This window comes from Melozone crissalis, unplaced genomic scaffold (genome assembly GCF_028551555.1).
Source record: "Melozone crissalis strain CALT ecotype California unplaced genomic scaffold, PUWL_Pcris_2 ptg000013l_1, whole genome shotgun sequence".
NCBI classification, from domain to species: domain Eukaryota; kingdom Metazoa; phylum Chordata; class Aves; order Passeriformes; family Passerellidae; genus Melozone; species Melozone crissalis.
The window spans coordinates 62145874-62171084 of record NW_026535791.1 but is presented as its reverse complement, the minus strand read 5'-3'; the positions used below and the strand labels follow the sequence as shown (position 1 = coordinate 62171084).

General features: G+C 42.4%; 1 protein-coding gene across 1 annotated transcript; it reads right to left on the bottom strand.

Moving 5' to 3' along the window:
- Positions 1 to 574: 574 nt before the first annotated feature.
- Positions 575 to 24262, bottom strand: ZFX (zinc finger protein X-linked). Its single transcript, XM_054272230.1, has 8 exons — positions 24191 to 24262; positions 18330 to 18418; positions 17312 to 17878; positions 8535 to 8684; positions 8199 to 8342; positions 7976 to 8110; positions 5697 to 5837; positions 575 to 4396 (listed from the first exon to the last, which is right to left on the bottom strand). The coding sequence occupies exons 2-8, from the start codon at positions 18388 to 18390 to the stop codon at positions 3210 to 3212; spliced, it is 2385 nt and encodes a 794-aa protein (XP_054128205.1). The 5' UTR covers positions 18391 to 18418; positions 24191 to 24262; the 3' UTR covers positions 575 to 3209.
- Between the last annotated feature and the right edge of the window lie 949 nt (positions 24263 to 25211).

Here is a 25211-nt window from a genome sequence, read left to right as displayed (position 1 = left end):
CCCCACGCCCTCTGCACCCCTAGCCGGCCACTGCCGGCCCTGCACGGGGAGCAGCGGCTGGAGAAGCCGGGCAGGGCAGCGAGCTCAGGCACCTCCCCGCAGAGCTCACCCTGCTCAGCCATCCCAGCGGGAAGGGGCAGCTGGGCTCCTGCTCAGGCTCACATGGCTAAAGAGGCACCAGCAAACATTTATTCAGTCCCAACAGCAGCAGCGCCCCCATTTGTTTCAAGGTCTGGTGGGGCGTTTTGGGACATGCGGTAGCACTTAGCAGGTAACCGCCTTGCAGAAAAACACGAAGGCATTATCAGAAGTTGATCAGATGTGAATTCTTTAATATAAAACCAGGCATTAAAATGGATTTCGAAGACCTGCCATCCCTTTCACTTCTGCAGACTTCCAGGTAAAGGAACATTTCAGCCACAGCTGGGACTGAACCACTCCTGTCCCAGTACTGCACAAAATGAGCTGAGGACAGGGAGCAGAAGGAAGGAAAAGTTCAGGAGAGCTGCAGGTGACCGTGTCCCTCAGAGCAAGGCTCCAGCTCAGAACTGGCATCAAATAGACTAAACGTGCATTAAAAGGAAAATATTTTGAATTTTATTTTTTCACGTTATTATCAAGTACACAATTACAATAATGTCACACATCCCTATATGGTTCTATGTATTTTGTTTTTTTCTTTTGTCTTTTTTACAAAGTGTACAGAGGGAAGGACATATACAATATTTAACAGGGTATTTTCTACAGAACAATAATTTATATTATGTCCTTGTAAAAATCTGTACCTTTTTTAAACATTAAACTGAAACATCCATTTTATAGCATTTGCTAAGCAAATTATTTAAGAATTAAAACTAACCTGTAACTAATGTCAGTACATTAACAATAACTATAATTTCATTTTCTCTTTATACAGACAAATACATTTTACAAAATCCACTTGACCAAACCCTTAATTATTAAAAAAAAAAAATGTTTCAACATTGTGCTTTAAAAAAAAAAAAAGTGGGTATGAGTCCAGGCTACGTAAGAGAAAGAAAATGCATAAAATTGTGTTCTTTGTCTTTCAGCTTATTTAAAAAAATAAAGTTCAAAATGGCTAAAATCCTCAGCACTACTATGGGATTTTCTGCAGATTTTGTACACTTTCCAGGTTTCCAGTTAGAAAATGCTTGAACATAAGAGAGGGAAAAAAAGTAGTCACAGGCAAGTATTTTGCAAGAAGCAAGTGGGAATCTCTGCTGGGTTTTGCTGCATCTGGTTTGGCATCAGCAGGCAATGGACACTACGGCCATGAGGAAATCCACTGGCTTCAGCGGGGATTTCAGGGAAGGCACAATGCAGCACAGCCAGGAATTACACACTACAGAGTCATGGAGTAGCAATATTACACAAGAGCACCCAGCAAGTCTGGGGGCACTGCAAGCAGGCAAAGAAAGAAAAACCATCCTACAGCACAGGCAGTGACATGGCATTGGGCTCTCCTGAACTGCACACTACGGACAAGAATTTCAGCTTACAGTGAGACAGGAGGGAGGAGCAGTAGGGGCAGGGCTTGGTAACAAGACAAATTACAAAAGGCCTAGAAGATGCACACCCAGAAAGGAAACCTTTGTCCCTCTATCACCCCAGACTTGAAACTATCACTAAAATTCCTGTTTGAGTTCAATTGCAAGTTCACCTGCCTAGAAAGAGGAATTGACACTGGCTCAGCCTCTGAAGCCTTTCCATTAGGGAATTGTTGGTTACAAATCTAACCTAATCTGGCAGGCAGCTGGGACTGAATTCTGCAATCCATCATGAGTGGCTGGGATGAGAATTTGAGCAAGGGGAGCAGGGCCATGTCCTAAAATCTGGCCTGTAATTAAAATGGTTTGGGGTTTTTGCTCAAAGGTTGTTGTTAAAGTACAGGACTTTGTGCTTGGTACATTTACACTGCAATTAGCAAATTATATAGAGCTGCTTTATAATAGTCTTCAGGTGGCAAAATTGCATCTAATAATTGTAATATTCTCCCAGCTGTTTATAAACAGATTGAAATAACTGGGTTAATTCTGGATACAGTACTAATTATTAAACAGCCACTGAACACAGCTACTAATGGCTCAGGAAAAACATTTAATTTAGTAACAACTGCATCTATCATAAGTTACTTTTCTTATTAAGGATATCTACGTTACAACATCTCTACTCCTTATGAACTCATCTGCTCCACTCCATTCCCTTCTTAAGCTCTCACTGTAAATATCTGGTTTCCAAAATTGAGGCACCTCTTGGTCTTAAATTCTATTCTAAAACAACTAACAATAAAAATGTGACTTGAACCACAAACTGCTCTTTCAAAGAAATACCAACATACATAAAAGCATAAAGTTTGAGGTACGTTTACCAGCACATACAGACAGTTGAGGTCTATTGTTAACTCTGCAAATGGAACAAGAGTATTTTACGTTTCCAACATTTAAGACAGGAATAAAGTGGAAAAAACCCAACTCTTGTAACACACAAAATCTTTCAAAGACAAAGAAGCACAGAACAATAAATGTAATATTTGCGCATATTTTGAATTTGCCCAGGAAAGATAAAAACCACCCCAAACCATTTTTTAAAGTATTTTTCTCTCTGAAACCAGAATGAAAACACAAAGTGAGACTTGTAACTCCTCAACCGGAAAATAGTTAACCTGCCACGAAGTCTGTATAGTTAAAACAGAACAATCAGGTGGGCCCTAGTGACTTTACTGTCAACATGACAATTCCCCATTCCATACACACCTCTGACAATTTTATCAAGAGAATTTTCATATTTTTAAAATTCACGACAAAACTGCATTAACATGGACACTGTGAGTATCAACGAGATCAGTAAGATAAATATACTTAAATAAACTATTACGGTTGAAAAATTCAGTAAGAGACAGGGTTTACTTTATTAAATGCAACTTTATTGTTGCCATCTTTTCTTCATTTATTAAACAAACTGAATAGAATTCAGAACACGCTATTGAACAAAAGGTATAAAAGTCAACTACAAGCAATAATCCTATTTTTATACAGCAACAAATCAAATGCACAGTATTTTTTTGTTTTTGTTTTTTTGTGGGTTTTTTTTGTGTGTGTGTGATCGCAGGTGATTGGCTTTAAAATAAGCTAACTGCCTGAAAGGCAAATTTCCTTTATAATTCCAGCCATAAGTCTGTGAAAGAGACTTTAAGGCAGCCCAACATCTTTATGATGTCGCATAATGTGCTGGTTCTTCTCTGAAGGCCTTCGGAAACCTTTCTTGCAATACTCACACCGGTGAGGGTAGTCTTTTGTGTGAATGGAAATCACGTGCCGTTTGAAGCCTGAGGCGTCTGTAGTGCTATACTCACAGTACTCACACTGATAAACTTTCCTGCCACTGTGTGTTTTCATGTGTTTTTTCAGCTCGTTTTGTTGCCTAAAGCCCTTTCTACATCTCTTGCACCTGAACGGAAGATCCTTTGTGTGAACTGAGAGTATGTGGCGACTCAAAATGAACGGATCCGCAATTTTAAAGTCACAATGTCTGCATTGGTGCAATTTTTTACCTTTGTGAGCCGCCACGTGTTTTTTCAGTTCCGAAGGCCTGTGAAAGCCTTTGTCACACATATCACACTTATGAGGATAGTCTTTCGTGTGGACTGAAATAATGTGTCGTTTCAGATCACTCGAGTTTGAGCTCTTATGGTCACAATGCAAACACTGATGCGTTTTACTTTCTTGATGCATAAGCGTATGCTGCTGCAGCTCTTTGGTATCTGAAAAAGTCTGGAAACAAATGTCGCACTTGAGCGGCGTTTCCTTACTGTGTTTAGTCTTTACGTGGGTTTTCAAGTTGGAAGAGTCGGCCGACCGGTACTCGCAGTATTGGCACTGGTAGGGCTTCTCGCCGGTGTGGATCCGCATGTGCTTCTTCAGCTCCGACGGGTGGCGGAACCCTTTGCCGCACTCCACGCAAATGTGAGGAAAGTTCTTGCTGTGGACAGCCAAAAGGTGGTGACTCAGTAACCCCTGCTCCGCTGTCTCATAATCGCAGAATTTGCACTTGTGCATTTTATTAACTCCTTTGTCCCTGTGCACCATCTTGTGAGTGAATAGAGTTCCTGCGTGAGAGAAGGTTTTCCCGCACTCATCGCACTCAATAAGCTTCTCTGTTTTGTTGGTCAGCTTATGACTCTCCAAGTGGTTATGTAAACTTATTTTTTTATTCGTAGTGTAATCACAGTCTGTGCATCTGTATTTCTTCTTGGTAAGAAGGTGCTCCGGGTGGTTTTTCATGTGCCTTTTCAAGAAGCCTCTGGATTTAAATTTCTTTCCACAAATCATGCAGGGATAGACTGTCAACGGATGACCGTCGGGGCCAATGATTATTGCTGAAAAACAACAAAAAACCCCTTTATCAATCAATATTATACAATAATACAATACTTCCATAAATGTCATATGTTAACAGTAAGATGAACTGTGGAGAAAGATGGGATATGTACATTTTACTACACAGATGTTCCTCACCTCAAATAATTCTATTTTGAAGAATTCTGACTGAGTTCACACATTAAATACATGCAGAAACCAATGGCTGGTGCAAAGAACAGCAGCCAACTTGTTAAACTGAGTATCATCTAGTAAGCAAAGTACACAATCTTCTCTTTACTCTCCACAAATTGGCAGAAAAAGTTTAATGTTGAAGTTTAATCACCTACCACTGAGTACAATTCAGATGCCCTGAAACTAACACCTCCTTCTTACGCCATCTGTCACAGCTACGATCTGAAGAGGTACCAAGCAAGAATCAATAAGAACATGTTTCACAGAAACCTCAAAGCTTTGGAAATTATTTGCACTCATCTATTACCCTGATTTGTTTACCCTGAATTTGCTTAGGCAAGTTAAAAAAGCTGTCTTGTCCAAAAATGTTTTATAAGGAGAACTGACTAGCTGGAAGTAGAAAAGGCCAACTTTAATTTGCACAGTTTATTAACTCAAGCTAAACAAAACAGAACTCCTACAGTTAAGTCACAATTTGGAAAGAAACTTTTAGTATTATTTAAGGCAAGGCTACTGAAAAAAAAGTTGTGTTTTTTCAACTTTATCAAACCAAATAAATATTCTGACCGTAACACAATAAGGGCAGAGAACAAATTATGCCATAGAACACTTCTGTTCTCACAGATGAAAGGAAAAAGGCACAAACGTCAAGGCAATTTTATTTCACCATTAAAACAGGAAAGCGTATAGAAGTTACACTACTGAAAATTAATATACAATGTTCAGACTTTCCAGTTACCTACCGAGCTGATATAATGAAATGCATTGTTCTACATATTTTCAATAAAGACAAAAAAAGGGTTTTTAAGAGGCATGATTACAGAATACTATTTATCTAACACTGCCTTTTAAAGTGACATTAAACATTAAAATGGGTGTGGCAAGTTAAGTATATAGCTTTTTAACATTTTGCTATAATACTTTTTCCTATGTCAGAGGTGGCTTCCTTTGCCATAATCCAAATCACCCGTGTAAAATTTGTAAAATAAAATATGCACTCATTTATAAAGCAGAAGTGTTGTCAACCAAGTAACTCTCCAAACCCCTCCCTTTACAAGACATTCTGCATGGATCTGTCTATGGGCAAGTGCCTGGATGAACGAGAGCCAGGCACCACATACTCACCTGTCTGATACTGTCTGGACTCAGGTCTCCTCTTCTTCTTTGGTTTTTGCTTGGCCAGCCTCCCAAGTCCAGATGACTCATCTATGTGCAAAAGAGCACTTGCAGTGCCATTCCGACTTTCGATGCCATCGTTGTTATTACCTACCAAGGTAAGGTCAGAAGTTACCTACCAACACTGCAGGTAATCCAAGCACAAATTCTACAATGGTAGTAACAGAAACAATAAACCATTATCTGGACATTTAATCAAACTGTAATCATGTACAGCATAAGCTGCAAAATGTCTCACCATGTAACTTAGGAATTATGTTTGGTATCATGAGCATTAGCTTTGTTAACCTAATTTTGCAGGAGTGTATAATGTACAGGAATTAATGGCTTTTCATTACACAGAGAATTCTCCTTCAAATGCGGCATTTTTTGAATCTCTTTGGTTGCTAATTATGCCCAAAATGTTTAACATTAGTAAATAACAGCATGTCACAGTATCCACTGCCCAATATTCTTCTCAGTCCTGAAATACATTTGTGTGTGAGCTCTCATTCACTTCTGTCTGAATTCACCTGACTGAAGTTTGTCACACATCAAGTTTCTGAACAGGAGCTGTGATCAAAGATTCTTTCTGAACAGCCCATAAAGTGGCAAACAAAGTATACTACTTACTATTTAGACACCTGATGCTTTAGAACTTACAAATTCTTTCTACTGGGAACAAAGAGCATGCTCAGTATTGTGTAACAGAAAGAAGTAAAGAGTCTCTGCCTCACAGAGCTTTGTGTTTAATACACAAATAGTATCACTGTATGTAAAACAAACATGAAAATCACGAATACATTCAAGAAGGTAGTTATTGGCAATCAGTTTAACATTGGTGATTTAAGAGCATAAGTGAACTTTCAATAATAAATGTTGTGGTCAAGTATTTACTTGAATCAATAAAAGCCAACATTTTCTAGTGAAAGCAAAGAACACAAGACAGGAAGATTCAAGAAAGAGGAATATGCTCAACAGCTGTTCCTTTCAGAGGGTGCTGAGCATTAATATTCATGGTTAATGTAAGGAGACTCAGAGCCAGGCAATGTGCAGAGCCTGAAGATTCTCACCTGGATGCTAGCTCCAGTGTTCCTCTGCCATTTTCAGGCCTTCATGCTTAACTCCTCCCTGTCCCCACCATCTCTCACCCTGTATGCTAGGCTGCTTACTGCTGACAATGCAACCACTCCACTGTTTCCCACATTCTTCAATTCTCCTTTCAATTCCATCTCACTCTTTTTAACACATTCTGCTCAATTTTCTCTCCCTCCTCCAAAACCACTGAATGTTTAGTACCCAACTTGTTTCAAGTTCACTCGATTTCATTTTTCCTTCTCACTCAAGCTGGGCTCACCAGTATATGGCCTAAGATAAGGCTCTGGGTGCACTATCATCCATCCCCTAAATAACTTTTAAACACACACTGCTCCCTGAAATATTGCCCTTCCTGACTTATGTCCAAGATTCCAGCCCCCACTGTATTCCCAGCACAATTCTCTGCTGGCACCATCACCACAATCCACATCATGCAGACAATGTAAGTTTTGTCCTCTACTCCACTATTTCTTTTGTTTTGTTTAGAAGGAGAAAGGGGCAAAGATGAAATTCTGGTCTTAAGCTTACAGAAGTTTGGGAAACCAGTCTGTGCACCAGCTGGTGTTCACATATCAATAAAAATAGTTCTGCGTGCTGGAAATACTCTCAAGGTTCTACTACAACTTTATTATCTCCCTCCAACTTCTTTTTATTAATCATTTAATTATTGGCATTAGTGAAATCATGTGTTTATATGATCCTTCTAGAAATCAAGCTAGACCTCAGTGTTGAGTGTTGCTTTTCACTGCTACACTGAATCTTACATATTACCATTTGCTTTCTTCTTTTTGCCCCCCACCCCAAAATAAAAATATTCACTTCTAGTCCCAAGCCAGCTCTCACTGTGTCCTAAAACTCTGAGGAACAGAGGTACTTGAGATTCAATTTTTTAGCTGGAAGCTCATGTATTTCCCCTTTCACTTCATGAAAATATGAAGGAAAATGCCAGTTAAATAGGAGCAAGAAGAAGCCTGCCTTAAAACTTCCCACTTCCTTTCTTTTTAAGGCTCAGTATGCTAAGAAACCATTCTTAAACTAAAACTCTAGAAACAAACACAAAAGCACAAATACTCCAGACTACCCTCCAAAAACCAATCCCTGGTACTTTGCTTCAGTGTCACTCAAGGACAATTCTTTCGAGCATTACTTACCATAAGCTGCTGCCCAAGCTATGGGCATGAAAGTTTTAATCTCGGTGTCATCGATTTGCTGTTCGTGGGCGGCCGCGGCATCCTCCTCCCCTACAATCACCTCCATATAAACCTCATCAGCTATTTCTGCAACATCTAAGATAAAAAGAAGTTAAAAAAAAATAGGAATGCTGCACTGCTGAAAGTGAAAATCCCTGCTCCCAAAGGAAAGCCACCTACTTACTTAAGTCTTCGTCTTCATGCTGAGAATCATTGACAGTCATGTAAACCATTTTCTCCCTTGGGATACGAATGCTGCTGTTCTGATCGAGCAACCCCACTGCATGGTCATTCTCTGGCTCACTCTCCACAATGTCTACTGTGCCCCCTAATTAGGAAGACCAGAGCAAAATATTTTAAATACACTTCACCAAAATCTATGCTACACCACAAAAATTCAAAGTTTGTCAACTCTTTACTATCAGACTCACAGGTTTTTACATACCACTTGAGAGAAACAACAGTCTCATGCATAATTTTAAGTGTCAGGTTGGAGTAGTCTCAAACATGTGTATTTTACCTAAATCGTCTTCTCCAGGATCTGCTTTGAATATATAGACCTTGATGACTTCTGGACAAATGCCATCCACTTTACAAGAGCCAGTTTCTGACTCTGCTTCCATGGTAATTTCAGCAGAACCTTCGTGTTCTATCTTACCAGCATCATCCACTACAAAAACAAGTTATTACAATTACCCAGTCATATGCAGACAGACACATATGAAAGACATATTTATTAATTTATGACTCAAATTTGGAAGCAGTTTAAAATTAAAAGGTTGTGACAAAGAACCTACCCATTAATATTTTTTCATATCCTTGAAAATAGTGACAATAAACACAAAAATAAATTCAAGCTGTTATCCTGTAGTTAAGGTGGAAGTGCAAGAATGCTGCAATGACAGAACTAGAGGCACGAACACCGCACCAGGCAATGCTAATAAGGAAACTGTGATCTGCATCAAGTTGATGGTAGGAAGAAAGTACACATAAATACTTCACTCTGTGGCATAATTTCACTAAGAAGCTATTAATTGTTCTTTGCAAAAGCATTATCTGCTGCTCAACCCTGTCTCTGAGGCAAGTGGTGGCTGTCAGACCAGGTTCCCTGCAAAGCGCTGGTGCTGATGCTTTTCCAGCTGCCAGGAGAGGAAACCTGAGCTCCGGGAGAAACTCCTCCCCTTTCCTCACGCCCTCCACACCTGGGAAGGAGCAGTGGTGAGTGCTGCCCTCCCACTGCAGGACTCCTTCCTGCAGGAGCCTGCCCTGCATTGCTGCTGCAGCCCTGAGCACTCGTGTCCTTCCTGCAGGAGCCTGCATTGCTGCTGCAGCCCTGAGCACTCCCAAACTTGGCTCTCCTGCCTCCAGAAGGGCACCCACACCACACTCCAGCCTGAGCTGCTGAAACTTGCCCAGAATTCCACATTATCCATGGCTGACAGCCAGCTTTACAAGAACATACTTGGATTTTTGAGGTATACTGTACATGGGCACCTCCCCCCATCTTACTTTACCACGAACAGGTTTTCAAGAAAAAAATAGTAAGTATGCATTCACAAAAATCAAATCCAGCTCTCAAGGCCTTTTAAGAATCCTCCAATTTTCACAAGCCCCAGATGTTTCTTCAGTACTGAAATTATTTAAGAATTCTTAACATGACAAAATACTTTGGTAATTTGTGACTTTACTGTCACTCCCTCAGAGTCATGCATGACTTCAGTTCATGGCAGAAAGATATGGAATTTATACTAGTAGAAGTCTAAGAATTGTCCTATAAATGGTGAATAATTTTTAACTACCGTGCCTAGGACATACCAAATACTTCACAAAGTATGCTTACTTTACTAGCACTCATTGAACTACCCTCATAAATAAATCATAGCTTTACTACTCAGTAAGTGCATTCTTAAATTTATTTTAATACATACTTTAAAAAAAGCTCAGAATGTTATTACTATTATTTTCCTGCCATGAAGCCAATAAATTAGCCTTTGAATTAGATAAACTATCACATGTTCTGTCTCACGTATCAAACATAACTGTATTTAAGTACAATTTCTCAATCAGGCATCATTACTCACAAAAAATAATATAGTAACATTAAATTATAAAGCACTAACATAAATTAGTCTGTTTCTCTCCTTACCAAAAGAACAGCACAAAAAACTCAATGCCAAGATCCTGTTCAGTGGCCATGGTACAGACTGTTTCAAGCAGTAGGATGTTTAAAAAATTACTTTGTGTCACAGGACAGCATAACATCTTGCAGCTGTACCCCAAAGGATTTAAAAGCAGAACCCTTAAGATGTTCTTTTGAACCACATTAACAATGTAGCTCCACAGTGTGTATATTCAGTTACTAACAGACTTCCATGACTTCTTTGTCATATCCGTGATACACCAAATGTCACCGGAACCCTGACAAAAAAGAGACCTTGCTTTTGTTCCTACACTACATTTATGTAGCTGCTCTCCCTTAACTTGGCTGTTTCCAGTGTCAGGCACATTTCCTTGGAAGGCTTTCAATCAGTGTAGACTGACTTTACACCTCTGAAGCCAAAAGGGAAGTCTGCCACCAAGATCAACTGATGCTGGAACATACCCACGAGGAAGGAAAACCATGGCTGAGTCAACCAGAGAGAAAACAAACCTATGTGCATGGTGTGAAACAGGGCCATTGCTTTCAACCAGTCCAGAGGTTTTTACCTCCATTAATACATGGAAATATCCATTAGTAACTTTGACACAACAGAAGAATTCTAGGTCTTAAAAACATGCTCTATTCATGCCTTGAAATAACTTCTCCAAAATTCTAAGTATATTAGAATATAGTATATTCTAAGTATATTCGTATTATCCAACATAATAAAAAATTGTTATACAATTTAGAGTTTGTTTATCCCTGAATTCCCTTTATATTCAGCATTGCTGTAAAAATGTAGCAACTTGTTTAAATATTTTTTAACAAGAGACATCAAGCTGTAAGGAAATTGATGTGTAGGAGGTATGAGGCCAACTTTTCTCATCCAAAAGGAAAAAAAATTTACTCTTGACAGGTGGTAATACTTTAAAAACTGAAGTCCCTGATGGGCTTGAAAAGCAGTAATATTTGCAGTATAGTAACAGGTAACAGAATGAAAAATAGTGTGGAAAAAAGAAGATAAAAATCAAAGGAAGCGACAAACAAGGTGAAAGAAAATGGGTATTATTACAGAAAGTACCATTCCCAAGGTATTTTATCCTATGGCTACACAAGCATTTATTTATACTCATTCACTGGCAGTGTTTTATGAAATTTGCTTTCTATGTAACACTTGTCCAAAGCTTCTGCATTCTCCGTGTATCTCAGTCTCACAATGAGAAAATGATATTCAGAAATACCAGACTGATCAATGCTTCAAGTTGGAACTCTGATGATATTAAGCTTTCATTTGAATTCACAGCCCATCAAGGGGTCCCACAAATTACCATCCATGGCTGATCTTCTTTCATATTGCTCCTCTTGGACATTAACAAAAAACCAAAACCAAACAAACAAAAACTCTGTAAAAACCCAATAACAGCAACAACCGCCGCCCCCCAAAAACCCAACTTAAAAGAATTAGTTAAACTTCTAAGAGACCATTTCCTTTTAAGTGGAGCCACTGAGCATTACTGAACTAATCACAAGTCACATGCTAGAAGAAAGTTCAGGCTAGCATTACTCCAGTGCTGTCATACCTTGTGCCTCCATTTTATCAGATATGAACTGGACACTAAAAACTTTAAAAGTCTGATTTTTTTCCTCCCTATAGCTGGTAGCTTTCATTCAGTAAACAAGTGCATACAGACTAAATCTCAAGAGTTAAAAAAACCCAAACCAAACAAAACCCAGAAAAATTACCAGACACAGTATGAATCTACATGAATTGCAAGAATGCAGTCTATGGTTGGTTTGCCAAAATTCTTCACAGACTTCACTGATTAGAGCAGCCTGCTCTAATGCATACTATGAGCTGCAAGAAACAAATAAGTATGTGCTTCTCCAATGCTGCCATAATTGCTTCCATATAATGCTAGAATTGTGATTAAAAGCACAAACAGATGAGAAAGCCACAGCATATTTAAAACCTGTCTAGTCAGCACTTATAAGGAAATCAACAATAAGAGACCAACAGGTAAAAAAAGGAGTAAGGAATAAGGAATAAAGTGAAGAAATAAAAGATCCAGGCAACGACAAGAACAACAGATTCTATGTGATCCATCACAATGACAGCATTGATTTCCTAGAAAGTACTACATTTAATTTCAAAAATCATATAATAAAATAGTAACAGCCAAAGAACAATTTTCTCCAGTACCTCTGCCCCTCTATTAAAACATGCTCAATGGCATTTTTGGGACAGAAACAAGCTCCTAAGCATTGATAATAAACTCCATACTTAAAGCCCTTTGAGGCCAGCTTCCCCACACAGAAGCATAAATACCAGGCCAAGATCCTGGTTTGCTTCAATAGAACACCTTCTCTTTAACCATACACTTTCCCCTAGATGTTGCTTTTAGGTTTTTTTTCTATCAGATATTTGAGGGATAGGCAGATAAAGACTTTATACCCTTACAGTGGTTTATTTCTAATTAAGAAATGCAAATATAACTGCATTTATTTTTAATAGATTCCATAACTTTCTAAACTTTTTCTTTCCTACCATTTCTCCTCTGTGTGGGATTAATGAGGAAAATAAAAGGATTGTAAAAAATAAAATTCACTTAAGCACAGACACCTTCCACCTTTTTCAAATACCCACTGTTTATTGCTAAAAAGCACACCAAAACAAACAACCAAAGGAAAAATCTATCTACACCAGTTAAACAGGTCTTAAAAATGTGTCAATGGAGTAATAAACAAAAACCATCTATTTTATCAGCCTTTGCTCCCAAATGGTTTTCTAAGCTGCTAAAAAAATGTGTATCATGGGACACTTGTCTGCCTATAAAATAAACAACCCTATTTAAGCATTCTTAATGAAAACAGCCATTTTCTCTAAAACAGATTAAAAGCATTGTTTTCCCCTGACTTTGTTCAGTTATTTGTGGCAGCAACATCTACTTCACTCAACAGCAGACAATCCCTAGTCCACTAAAGAAGCTATTTTTACCATGCATTTATTTCTTGAATGGCAAAGCAGGTTTCCTAACCTTTGAGAAAAGAGCAATCTGCTCTATTTTCATTTGAATTCACTGCTTTTACATGTGAGGACATCCTGTGCACCTAAAGGTCCCTCCAGGGTAGTGATCCAGCAGAGGTGTAATTCCTGAGCTCCCAGCTGGGATCCAACACTTGTCCTTCTTGTGCTCTGCCCCAGCACACAAAGCAGCCTGAGCTCTGACATCCCTCAGCCCAAGGTAATTCTGATTTCCATCACCTCTCAGGGCAACCTCCTGAGCAGCCTGAGCTGCTGATGCCACTCCAGTGGTCAGACAGAGGCATGGCAAGTTCTAGCTCTGAGAAAAAAATGTGATTTCCTGCATCTTTAGCAACCTCCAGGGGAAAAGAGGGAGATATTTATGCTAAAAAAGCAATTTAAAGCATTTGCTTTCTTGACTTGAAGGCTACTGGAAGGCCCTAAGGAAAAGCATGAATCCCAATGGTTTGGTACATCAGATCCATTGCTTTCAACCTAAACATCCAACAAGGATGAAAAAAGATTGATTTTCAGAGGCCTGGCTTCAGACAAAACAAACAAGAGACATGTCTAAGCCAGAGAAAAGCAAAGGGATGGATGGATGGATGGATGGATGGATGGATGGATGGACGGACACAACACAGCTCCCATTTTTGCAAATATTTCTATTCTTAAAGCTACAGTTTAAGCCTTGTGAGGCTGCCCTTCACTCTTTCCAGACTCCTCCTGTCAAACTTTTGTCCCTCACTATTTTTACTGCAGTAAGAGTGTATCAGGATACAATTTTTCATCTTAAAGAAGCAGTTAATGCCAGAGGACGTGTCTACCATTGCCAAACAGAATTAAATCAGACCAAAAAAAATTAATTTCCATCTCCATCCTATTGCCAGGCACAGGGCACTGCTTCCCTGGCTTAGTAAATGTAGGATGTTTGTTTTGTTTTGACAAACACCAGTTCATCTCACCACTACTGCTTCACTCAGGGAGAAATGGTTTTCCAATCTAACAAATAATTAGTACCATGTGAGTCACAGCACAATTTCTACTTTCCTGACCCAACTCATGAACTGGCTTGTTATGGAACATGCAAAAAAAAAAAAATTATCAAACCTCCTTTCATCTTTTTCAAGCCACTAACTGGTAGGTTTGCATTCTCAGTTGAATGAATATCTGATTCTGCTCTGCTCTAAGTGCCCCCAGTCTACCATGGAATAAAAATGAATCTTGAGGGCAAAGACAAAGTATCCAAGAAAAAAAATAACTACATCAAAAAGTAACTGGTGATGTAAAGCAGTGCCAAGAAGCATTGCCATGAAAATGACGACAGCAAAGTCATATTAATGCCAAAGCTAAATTAATTCTAACTGGGAAAAGAAGTATTAAAATACTGAGCTCATTGAAGCAAAGTCACAGAATGAAACCCATGGGAACTGCACCCTTTGAAAATACAAATCAGTCTGAAACTAACAAAGAAGGTATAAACACAACTTTAAAAAAATGTACACACAGATTAGTCATTCCAGATCACATGTATTCAGGATAAAGCTAAGAAAATGACCTTAAGAAAATATATGTATACTCAGCTCATTAGGAACAAAAATGGAAATGCTTATAGAGAGCCACAAAACAGGAAAAAGCAAAAAGATTGTGCCAATAGCTTCCACTGAAGAAAACAGATGGAGAAACCTACAACAGGAAGAACATGAAGTGTCATCCCCTACTTTCCAAGTGCCTATGTAAAAGAAGACAGGCAAAGGCATTCTGGAGAACAGTCTAGCTCACAGATCTGGGAAGCAGAAACATTTGACTACTGTAATGGCAGACAAGATTACATTCCAGCATCTGCCCCTGCAGTTCAGGGAGTTTTGCCAGAATTAAACACAAATTTACAAGTTAGGATGAAAAACCCAAAACTGGATTGGCTGATGTTACTATCTTTTGAAAACTCAGTTTAACTGAAGAACTGAGACAGGCATCAGATCAATAAACACATACACTGCTGATGCAAACAAAAAATAATCAAAAATTAATTCAAATCATATTTTTCATACAACAAAGAGACTGTTTGGCAAGACAGCCTTTACTTGATGGAAAAGCACTAGACTGCCTTCACAACCAGAAGAACTTGTTAAGCAGGCTTTAAACACAGTAGGTGGTAGTAGGGACTTCCCTTTAAAATGAACTGTACAACATTAAACACAAGTAGAATGCATATTTTGTAGCATAACCATTATTTTAAATGCTGGCTTATTTAAGGTTCTGAATCTCAACAAAGTACATTGCAAGAGACATTTAATAATAAATAAAGTGTGAAACTGCAGAAATACGTGACTGAAGATGGAGAATGCCCCAGCACAAGTGAACAACTGAATTTCTGTGCCTCCTGCCAGTCACCCCCAGTTGACAACTGGTACATCTAAGAAGCCTTCCCAGCTAGGCAGGGGCCACCCAAAGTGGCCTCTACCAGGACATTCAGTGCTTGTTCAGCCACTGCCTGCCATGAACGGGACACACACACCCCCATCCCTCAGTGCACCTACACAGGCACGGTTTGCCAAGGGCTCCATGGCAGCAGCCCCACAGGCCCTGCCCTGCTGCAGGAGCAAAACCTGCACAGGAGGGGGGGAGCAGAGACCCCCTCAAGAGCTACAGCCAAGGACATGGAAGAGGGAAGGATCACCACCAGAATCAGGTCTCAATTATCCACTGGCAGATTATCCAGTCTGCTGTCTACTGTGCAGCAGGGTCAGAAGCATTTGAGCTGTTTTCATCAGATTTAACTTGGGTCCAGAATCAGAAAGTTTTATCTGTACCACACCAGACAAGAGGGCATTTATCAGTCTGGATCAATACAATTTCAGAACAGATCCCCTGACCTATTTCACCTCAGTACAATCCTGCAGTTTAATTTACAATATTTTGTGTGATCCATATTTTGCATTATCCCATTTCATTGTTTTCCCAGATAATAGAGAATTAACTGTACCTCATATAAACTCAAAACATGGCTGCAACAAGGTTACTCAAGGAACTCAAGAGATGATAAATTAAGAAATGCAGTGATCCTAGGTAAGGAGAAGCAACATTAAAATTTGTAAGTACAGAATATAAAATTAAAACAAGTTATTATACATTTCAAAAATATGTCCAAAAGTAAAGAAGGGGGAAAAAAGGGAAAAAAAAAAAAGAAAAAAGGTAACTGAAGCAAAGCACGAAGTACACCTCAAAAACGAAATCATTTAACACCACACAAAACTGAAGTGCCTGAAAGGGCAATTAAACAAACCAACCTAACAAGGCTTTTCTATTTCTACAATAAATAAATGTTCAGCATGACACTGTGATGTTCCCAGGTGCTGCACTGAGTAATCACTATAATAAGTAACATACTTAGAGTAAACTCTAGTTGACACAAATGGATATCCTCAGTAGAAAAAGGATTGATGATATGCTCTATTTTTCTCCACCCTCTATTTAAGGCTTTTGAAATACAATTCAAAGGGATTGTGCCACTGCTCCTAAGAGAGATTAAGATATTCACTTGCCAGCTATGAGCAGCAATAGCTACTCTTTTTGTTACCTGCACACCTCTGTCCTTTGTTTAATCAAGAGAAGAAATCACATCCTAACAGCAAAGAAACCATATTGCTGTCTGTATCCACAATAAATGGAGTGCAAGAGGTGAGGGCTTAGCAAAAAAACAAGACAAGTATTGGATTTTCAGAAACCACGGGTTTTTACTCTTTCTTTTCCATGAAATATTTTTGTTTCCTAATGTCTTGATAGTTATCATAGTAACCTGCACATATAAGCATTTTTAAGCATGGTCACATTAATTTTCTTTCAGTTCTTATTATGTACATGGCATTTAGTTGACTAGAATTCTTTCTCTTTTGTTCATATGCTATAAATTGCTACAGAAAAAACTTGCATTTGCCAGTATTTCTCTCCAACAGCTTCACCAGAACTTTTAGCTGGTACATGCTCCTAAAAGTCCCTCTGTGTGAGTACACTTGTGAGATCTACATCTCAATAAAAAATACTGAAACTCTGCTTTGGGTATTGTCTCAAGCCCTCCCTCAGATATTTCAAGCCCATATCATAAGAACTTTGATGGCTTTCCCCAAACACTTACAGGAAATCATAAGGTAATCATCACAGTTGCCCTTCTCATCTTGATGTTCCACAGGGATTCCATTGGCATCAATCACTGCCTCTGATGCACAGTCTGCCACCAAGACTTCCTCAGAAACAACATCTGTTCCCAGAGTATCAGTGACAATATCTGCTTCTTCAACGTTATCATGAACCACATGTTCCACGTGTCCAACCTCAGGCACATGCATCGACTCAGTTGTCAGCACGTGCTCTGGTATAGACATTGTCTCTGCTGTTATGTCAGAAGCTAAAACGTCATCCGGGACAGTGCAATGAGCCAAAGAAACCTCTTCAGCCACGTCTGTGTCCAGCACCTGCTCAGGAATGATGACTGTTTCAGACACATCTGGCTCGTCCATGATGTCTGGGCACTGAACATCCTCGATAACAACATCCTCAATGACATCCTGGATCACCACAGAGTCTGGGTCATCAGGAACAAAGTTATGCACAGTTATATCTGAGTCCACCACATCTGAAACAAACACTGTTTCCTGGACTTCCACAACAATCTGATCTCCATCCATATGTGCTGCATCAGCTCCTGAAAAACACAATTAAAATAGCACTTAAATTGTAACACTGTCTCATATGAGGTGGTAAATAATTGAAATTACTTCTGTTTCACTTCAACTCTCACACCATGCTGCACTCTAGTAAAACAAGCAAAACAGCATATGAACTATTAAGACAGATAGATAAAGCAAGTCCTCAGTAGATGTTAACATAATTAAGATGAACAAGATTTTCTCTCCTGAAAAAGATTTGCAATTTTTAGACTCTCCCCCAACACCCAAACAACTATTACTTGACTGAAAGAACAGTAGCTCATTCATTCATAATGCTGTGAGTGATAAAAACAACCCAAACTCAAAAGCAACTACTCCATACAAAAGCATTGATGCAGCACAGCACTTCTAAGCAAAGGCAGAATAAACAATAGTCAATTGCATCAAATGTGAACACTCTTATCTATGTATTATCTCCTTACAGACCTGTTGGATCAAAAAATGCATTTGGCTCATGTGGCTGCAATTCAAGCCCATCTTCATCCATGGCCTTTAACTCTCATCAGTCACAGTGTCTGTAGAAGATGAAGAAGAAAGGTTATTTCACTGTATATGGTGAAGAAAGTTGCCTCTGTCTGTGCATGGAAAAGTTGATGTTTTGGATGCATTGAAGTTAACACACAGCACCTCATGACTTTAAGATGAATTGGATTTTACTCAGGGTCCCTCAGTCTGGGATTCCAGCCATAACACCCTGGATGACCAAACACCCACGGTTTGAACTAGAGGGTGAAGTCCCACACTTAGGGTCCATTTTTCTCAAAACCCTATGGCTTCACAAACACAGAAGCAGCTCATAAAATAATGTGAAAATATTATTTTCCTATAATCTTTAAAAAAAAATTAAGACAAAGCCTAGAGATATTCCTGTGAGAACCTTAATACAACATATTCCCACTCAAGGAACAAGTCCCTATTGGATGGGGAGGAATATAGAGCTGTGAAATCATTAAGGCTCACTATGATAAATTAAACACAGAGAGCTCATTATCTGAAATGCACACCAGTTCTGATGTCCTCATGTTCATTCTTAGACAGTCAGGAAGAGTTCACTCTTATGTCACTTCAGGATCTGAAATCATCCATGTAAACTGCTTCCAGAGCATAACATCAAATGTTTTAAAACCTAGATCTGCAAATATTTTCAGAACTTTTGTCATAAGACAAAGTACCGTAAGTAAGACACATTAGTTCTCAAAAATCACCAAATGTCATGTTCTACCAAAACTTTTGAACAGCATGTCAACATTTCAATGCATATTAACTCAGGATTTCAGTCTTCTTAATGAAAGAATGAAACAAGACCACAAAGTTAAAATACTTGCAAAAATGTCAAACTGCAATCTAAATTCTGCTGCTCAGTTATGTGCATTACAGGACCAGGCAAACCTAGTTAGGTAAAATGCAGCCTAACATAAACTTGTGCTACTCCCTTGCACTGCAGTCCAACTACTCTCCTACATGCACAACGAGCAAAAGGCAACAGAATGTTGCTCCATGTTTCTGCTTGTGTTTCTGTAGAAGTGGAAACGTTCTTTTTCTTCCTCCAAACATTTCTCATAGTCACAAGCAGAAAGCTCCCCAATTCTGTGATACTTTCACAAAAGACAGACAAAACATCAAGATTCTAACCAAGGTTTCCAAAAGAATCATAACCTTTCCAAATTACATCAACTAACATTTACATTCATTAAGGCTTTATCAGGGAAACTGCTATACAAAAGAAAAAATTAACTAGTCCAAAACACAAATCTAAACCCATAATCTAGAACAAATATTTTCTAAACTTGCTCCACATTTTAGCTCATATTTTCTCAACTCTTCACCTCTGGAACTCTCTTTTGGGGTATTGTCCAGCCTCCAGTGCAGTCACTTGGGCCTTCTCTTTTACAAAAGCTGAGGGAGAAATATAGCCAGACATGGAACTGGAAGAAAAATAGTGGAACACTAACAATTTTCCAAGGTCTTCTTATTTGTGTGATGCTCAGTTGGAAGGGCTCTGTGTTCAAAAGACAGCTGTGCTAACAAGTCACTGTGGTATCCAACTGGACATAAATTGCCTCCCAGTTACTCTGTCAAGCACTTCCAACAGAAGTGCCCACCATGAAGAGGAACAGCCCTTCACCCAATGCTTCTTTTCAGAACTAAGAGCAGAAGAAAAGTGTTTCAGCCTCAGATGCAAGAAATAGCTTGACTGATGGCAATCAACTTCTGCCATGCCACAGAAACAAGAAGAGTAACAAATCCCATACAGTAATTCCAGCCAGAATTATTCATACCCAAACTGCTTTCCTCCCATCTCTTTGGTATGCACCCATCCAGTCTAGTACCAATGTCCTTCCTATTCACCTTGTCATACTTTCTGTGCTGCCTTCACTGTTCACTTTCTTCTCTTCTGTTGCTTCTTTCCCAACTTTTGGTGTGCCTGCACCAATATCATGTTCATTACCTCACCTGCTCATTTCATCCCTCCATCTTCTAACTGCAGTACCCTCCCATCACTCACACAAACCTCTGCTACTCATCAATTTGCAGCAAAGATTGTATGGGAAATTAGGAGGGTTTTTTTGGTAGGAGGCAAAGGGGTACTAAGGGCTGGCAGGAATAAAACTGCCTCTCTCCTGAGACTACAGACACACAGGAAGATGGAGCTGTCTGTCCTGATCTCTGGGAAAAGTTCAGATGCCCTTTGTGCCTGTGCTTTTGAGGGCTGTATTACCATGCACACCAGCCTGCCATCTGCTGCGACCTGAGCAGCCTGAAGTGTCAGTTCAGCACCTGAAGAACTGGCATTCATTTCCTCTGTTCCTGCTTTCACCACCTGCCTGACCACTGCACCACAAATTCCTACTCCTTATGATTCATGCCTGTGCTTTCTCTATCCTATCTGCTCCCTGAATTCCTCACTTCACTAAGTGAGGCAGTCCTTCACTGTCCTGTCTATCCTCTTCACCCAGGAGATGCAGAAGTGTCTATCACTACTTCCCAGCCTCCTGTAAGTGCCCACTGACACCATCTCTTCCCTGCTTTTCTTGTTTTCTGGATACCAGGCAACAGATTCTAAACCCAGAATATCCCTGTGGTGTTCAGGAGCTGCAGTTTCACAGCAATGACAGCCTAGCACACCACATTATTCTGGCCTCTTCTGCACTGGTCAGGTCTTCTTACCTACACAAGCAAAATGTGCTCACAACAAAGGCTCAGGCTCCAACAAACCAAAGACACTTCCTGGCACATGGGCTTTGAAGTCTGAGTCTTAAAAAGGCAACCAACATTTGCTTTGGTGCTTGTTCCAGAGTAGAAAGAAATTTCAATGCTTTCTCTTTTTTTCTCCTCTTACTAAATAATGTTTCTCAAAATGCACTTTAGCAGACAGACCCAGCCAACTCCTACCCCTGCACAGGACCATGAAGAGTTTGGAAGTGCTCTACAAGGGCACAGACCCCACATCCACAGAAAGCTGCTGCAAGAAGATGATCAAAAGAGGATGCAGGCACTTAAAACAGGAATTAACAGAACTATCTGAAATAATAAGTGTCCAAATCACAATCTGCAATCCAAAAAGGCATAAAGTAACTTGTCTGTGGCTGAGGCAAAAAAAAATACAAAAAGATTCCTGAAAACACTTCAGAGTCTGAGCATTCTAACCAGGAGATGAGAAACCATTGTTTCTTCCTGCTTGCTCTTCTGAGCAGAGGGTGAGGGTGAGCACAAGGTGCAGGCACACAAAGGCAGGAACACCACAGGGCTCTGAACCTGTAGCAGCAGCTCTGTGACACCAGAAATACCAGAGCTGCTTCTTGCAAGCACCACAGAGAACACCTTCAATGCCCTGGCAAGACCTTCAACCTCTGTGGTACCATAAAGGCTAGGAAACAATTCCAGCTGTTCACTGTTCTGCAAGATCTCAAGAAGGACAGAAACTCCTCTCAGTCCTTCCAAAACATTCTAGATGACATTTACCTCAGGACATGGTTCTGGCATCAAAGCCAACAGAATCAATTTTTCAGTTCCATCTTGGGAACCCAAATTCTCAAAGAAAAGCTGGTGCCCAGCCATGTCCCTACACTTGCTCCTTCTCAACTGTGTGACTGACTGTGTGTCTCTTTGTTCAAATCTCCGAAATTCTCATAACACTCTTCTACCACTGGGACAAAAAAAATCAGAGGTATCCAAAATCAGGTTTTATAACCTCTGAAAAGAACTAAACACCTACACCTTTTACTTGGCTTGGGTCCATGCCAGCTTCACATGGATCAAGAACTAATACAACTCTGTAATACACTTAATTCTGTCCATACAGTTAGTTTTTACAAACTGACTTTTACCTATTTACTCAGAGAGTTGGCTGGTTTGGGCTTTATGGAAGTCAAGGTAACATTTTCAAGTGGAAGGACAGATGGAAAATTACATATTAATGGAAGAAATGGTATTACTACATCAGCAATAATCTTCCAAAATAAAAACAAACATGAGAACAATCAAATCAAGAAAAGCAACACAGACAGTGCACTGCCATGTTACAGATCCTTGACTCAACAGACCTACCAAGGTAATCAAGATGAAATAAAACGAAATAGACAAGCTGCCATGTTTTAAAGAAGGAGCAACTTTAAAAATAGAACAGAGTTCTTCAAAAGAGGTTTAAATACTCTGCAGAAGCTGTTTCTCTGCTCTCACCAAAAAAAAAAGAAGAAAAAAGAAAAAAAAGGACAATAGGAAAATGGGGGAAAAGGAAAAGGAGAAAAAAAGAAAAACTTTAAAAAAAGCCATCCTTGTGAAAAAGAAATACATAGCGTATGTATTTGCCTACTCTTAATTTACAGTAGGGCCATACACCAAATACCCAAGCAGCAAAACTCTTACAAACCAGGCCATAAAGCAGCCAAATTCCCCACGTGCGAGCGCTGGCCCCTACCCACGCGGGGATGAGTGAGCGCACAGCCACAGCCACAGCCACGCTCCCGTCGTGCCTCGCTCCGTGCCATTAAAAGCTGCGGCACGCCTGGCATGTCCCATTTGGGTCAGAGCCCCGAGCAGCGAGGCTCGGCCGAGCTCCTGAGGCGGCTCCGGGCTCAGTCCCCGCCGCCGCCGCAGTGTCACAGCTCGCCTGACGTGACCCACTTGTGGCAAACGCAGGGCACGCACACACACACGCTGTCCTCAGGAATGGCAAAAAAACCCCCTACGCTCCCTACAGGATTTCATTCCTGCCTTGAAAATAACCCCCGTTATCACTAGGTGGAGAAACAGAAGAATAAAAACGACGTGTGAAAACGACGTTGTAACAATGTGATCATTAGCTGCTAATTTCTTGACGCATCTCCCTCAGTTTTGGCAGGGGAATCGGTGCTGATGTTCTCACTGCGGTTCCGTCAAAAAACAAAACACCTCAAGTCATTCCCCTCTTTGTTGTAGTTCAGTGGTGGGGTATTTGCAGAAACCGGTTAAAGAAAAGGGTTTTCTCCAGATTTCACTGGAATGTTGTGCGCCAGACGACAGTAATTCCAAAGGAAATAAGCTAATTCTTAACGAAACCTAAATTAGGGAAATGACCGATCCCAGGCGCACCTTTGAACCAGCACCAAGGGGGCCCCAAGGGATTAGGGGGCTGCTTACAGGGCGAGTGGGCGAAGGCGGCTGACGGGAGAGCTCCCGGCGCTGCCGAGCCCGCGCCGCCCGAATCCCCGGCAGGAGGAGAGGAAGGAGATGGCGGGGCAGGAGAGGATCCGGCCGGCAGCCCCGGCGCGGCCGCGTAGGGAGCCGCGGCGAGCCGGAACGCGCCTCGCTCCGCTGCGCCTGGCAGTGCGGCAGCGGGAGGCGGGGAGGGTGTGGAGGCTGCGGGCGGTCCCTGCCGGAGCCCCGAGGCTCCCCCGCCCCGCCCGGCCCAGCCCGGCCCGGCCCGCGCGGGGCCCCGGCTGTGCGAGCGATTAATTCAAGATGGCGCCGGCGCCCTCCGCCCCCCCCCCGCGCGCCGCCATTTTGTCTCCTCCTCCAGACACCTCCGAGCCCCCCCCGGCCGGGCCCGCGGCCCCTCACCGGCCCCACTCGCCTCCCCCCGGGCCCGCAGCCACCCACCTCCACTCCGCGTTCCTCACGCCACCTCCCCCGCCACCCCGGGCCGCGCCGGGCGTGCGGGAGCCGCCGGCGCAGAGCCCGCGGCCCGCTCCTGTGGCGGAGCCCTGGCGCGGCCTAGCTGCGGCCTCCTCGCGGCCTGCGCCGCGGCCTGTGCGGGCAGGGGGAGGCCCGGGCCGGGCGGGCGGCAGGGCCCGGCCCGCGGCTCTTACCGTGCGGGTGGCGGGCGGCGGCGCTCGCTCGGCGCGGCCTCTCTCAGCGCGACTGGGCCGAGCGCGGCGGCGGCGGCGGCGGCTGCGGCGGGGCGGGCGGGCGGGCGGGAGGGGAGGGAGGGGCCGAGCTCGGAGCTGAGTGGAAGCGGCCAAGCTCCCCGGGCCGGGCCCGCCGTCAGCACGTCACGTCACTGCCCGAGAGAGCCCAGGAGCAGGCGGAAGGGAGCGCGCCGCCACCGCCGCCTCGGGCCGCCCGCCCGCGGGGGCCGGTGCGGCCGAGCGGGCCGGGGGCCTGTGCGGGGCGGGCGAGGCGGCGGTCGGGGCGGCGGGGCGGGGGCGGCGCGGCGGCGCTCGGTCCCGCGGCTCCTCCTGCCGCCGCCTCCGCCGCGGCTCGGCCGCGCCGCGTCGCCCGGGGCTCGGCGTGCGCCCGCGGAGCGCAGCGGTGCCCCGGGACCCCCTCCCCGCCCGACCCCTCCATACCGGGCGAGCCCCCCCCGCGCGCCGCCAGGCCCGCGGCCCGGCCCGGCCCCGGAGTGCGGGCCGGAGGCTCCGCGGCCCCGCCGCGGGCTTGGACTCGGGTGTGCGCGGCGGGGAGCGGATTTTAGGGCGCGGGGACTTCGCGCCGGGGTGGACGCGGGCCGAGGGCCGCGGGTGGAGCGGCCTCGGGTCACCCCGGCGCAGGGCGCGGCTGCCGGCGGGAATCGCCGGGAACAACAAGGAGCGCGGAAAGCAGCGGGGTGCGGTGCCGGGCCCCCGGTCCCCACGGAGAACACGGACGGCGCTCCGCGGGGGCCACTGGCACTCACGTAACACAGAATCGGGGCGGTGGGAGGTGGTGGTTCGCATTTTGGGGACTATGGAAAATTGGACGTAATTTGGCCTTGAAACCTAAGGCCTGTCTAGAGTTGTTTTCTCATCTTTGTCGTAATAGTTAATAAGATTTTTTTTTTTTTTAAGGAAAGAGTTGCTCCTGATCCATGAAAGATGCACCCTAAAGTTTTCGAGGCATTAGAAATTCGGT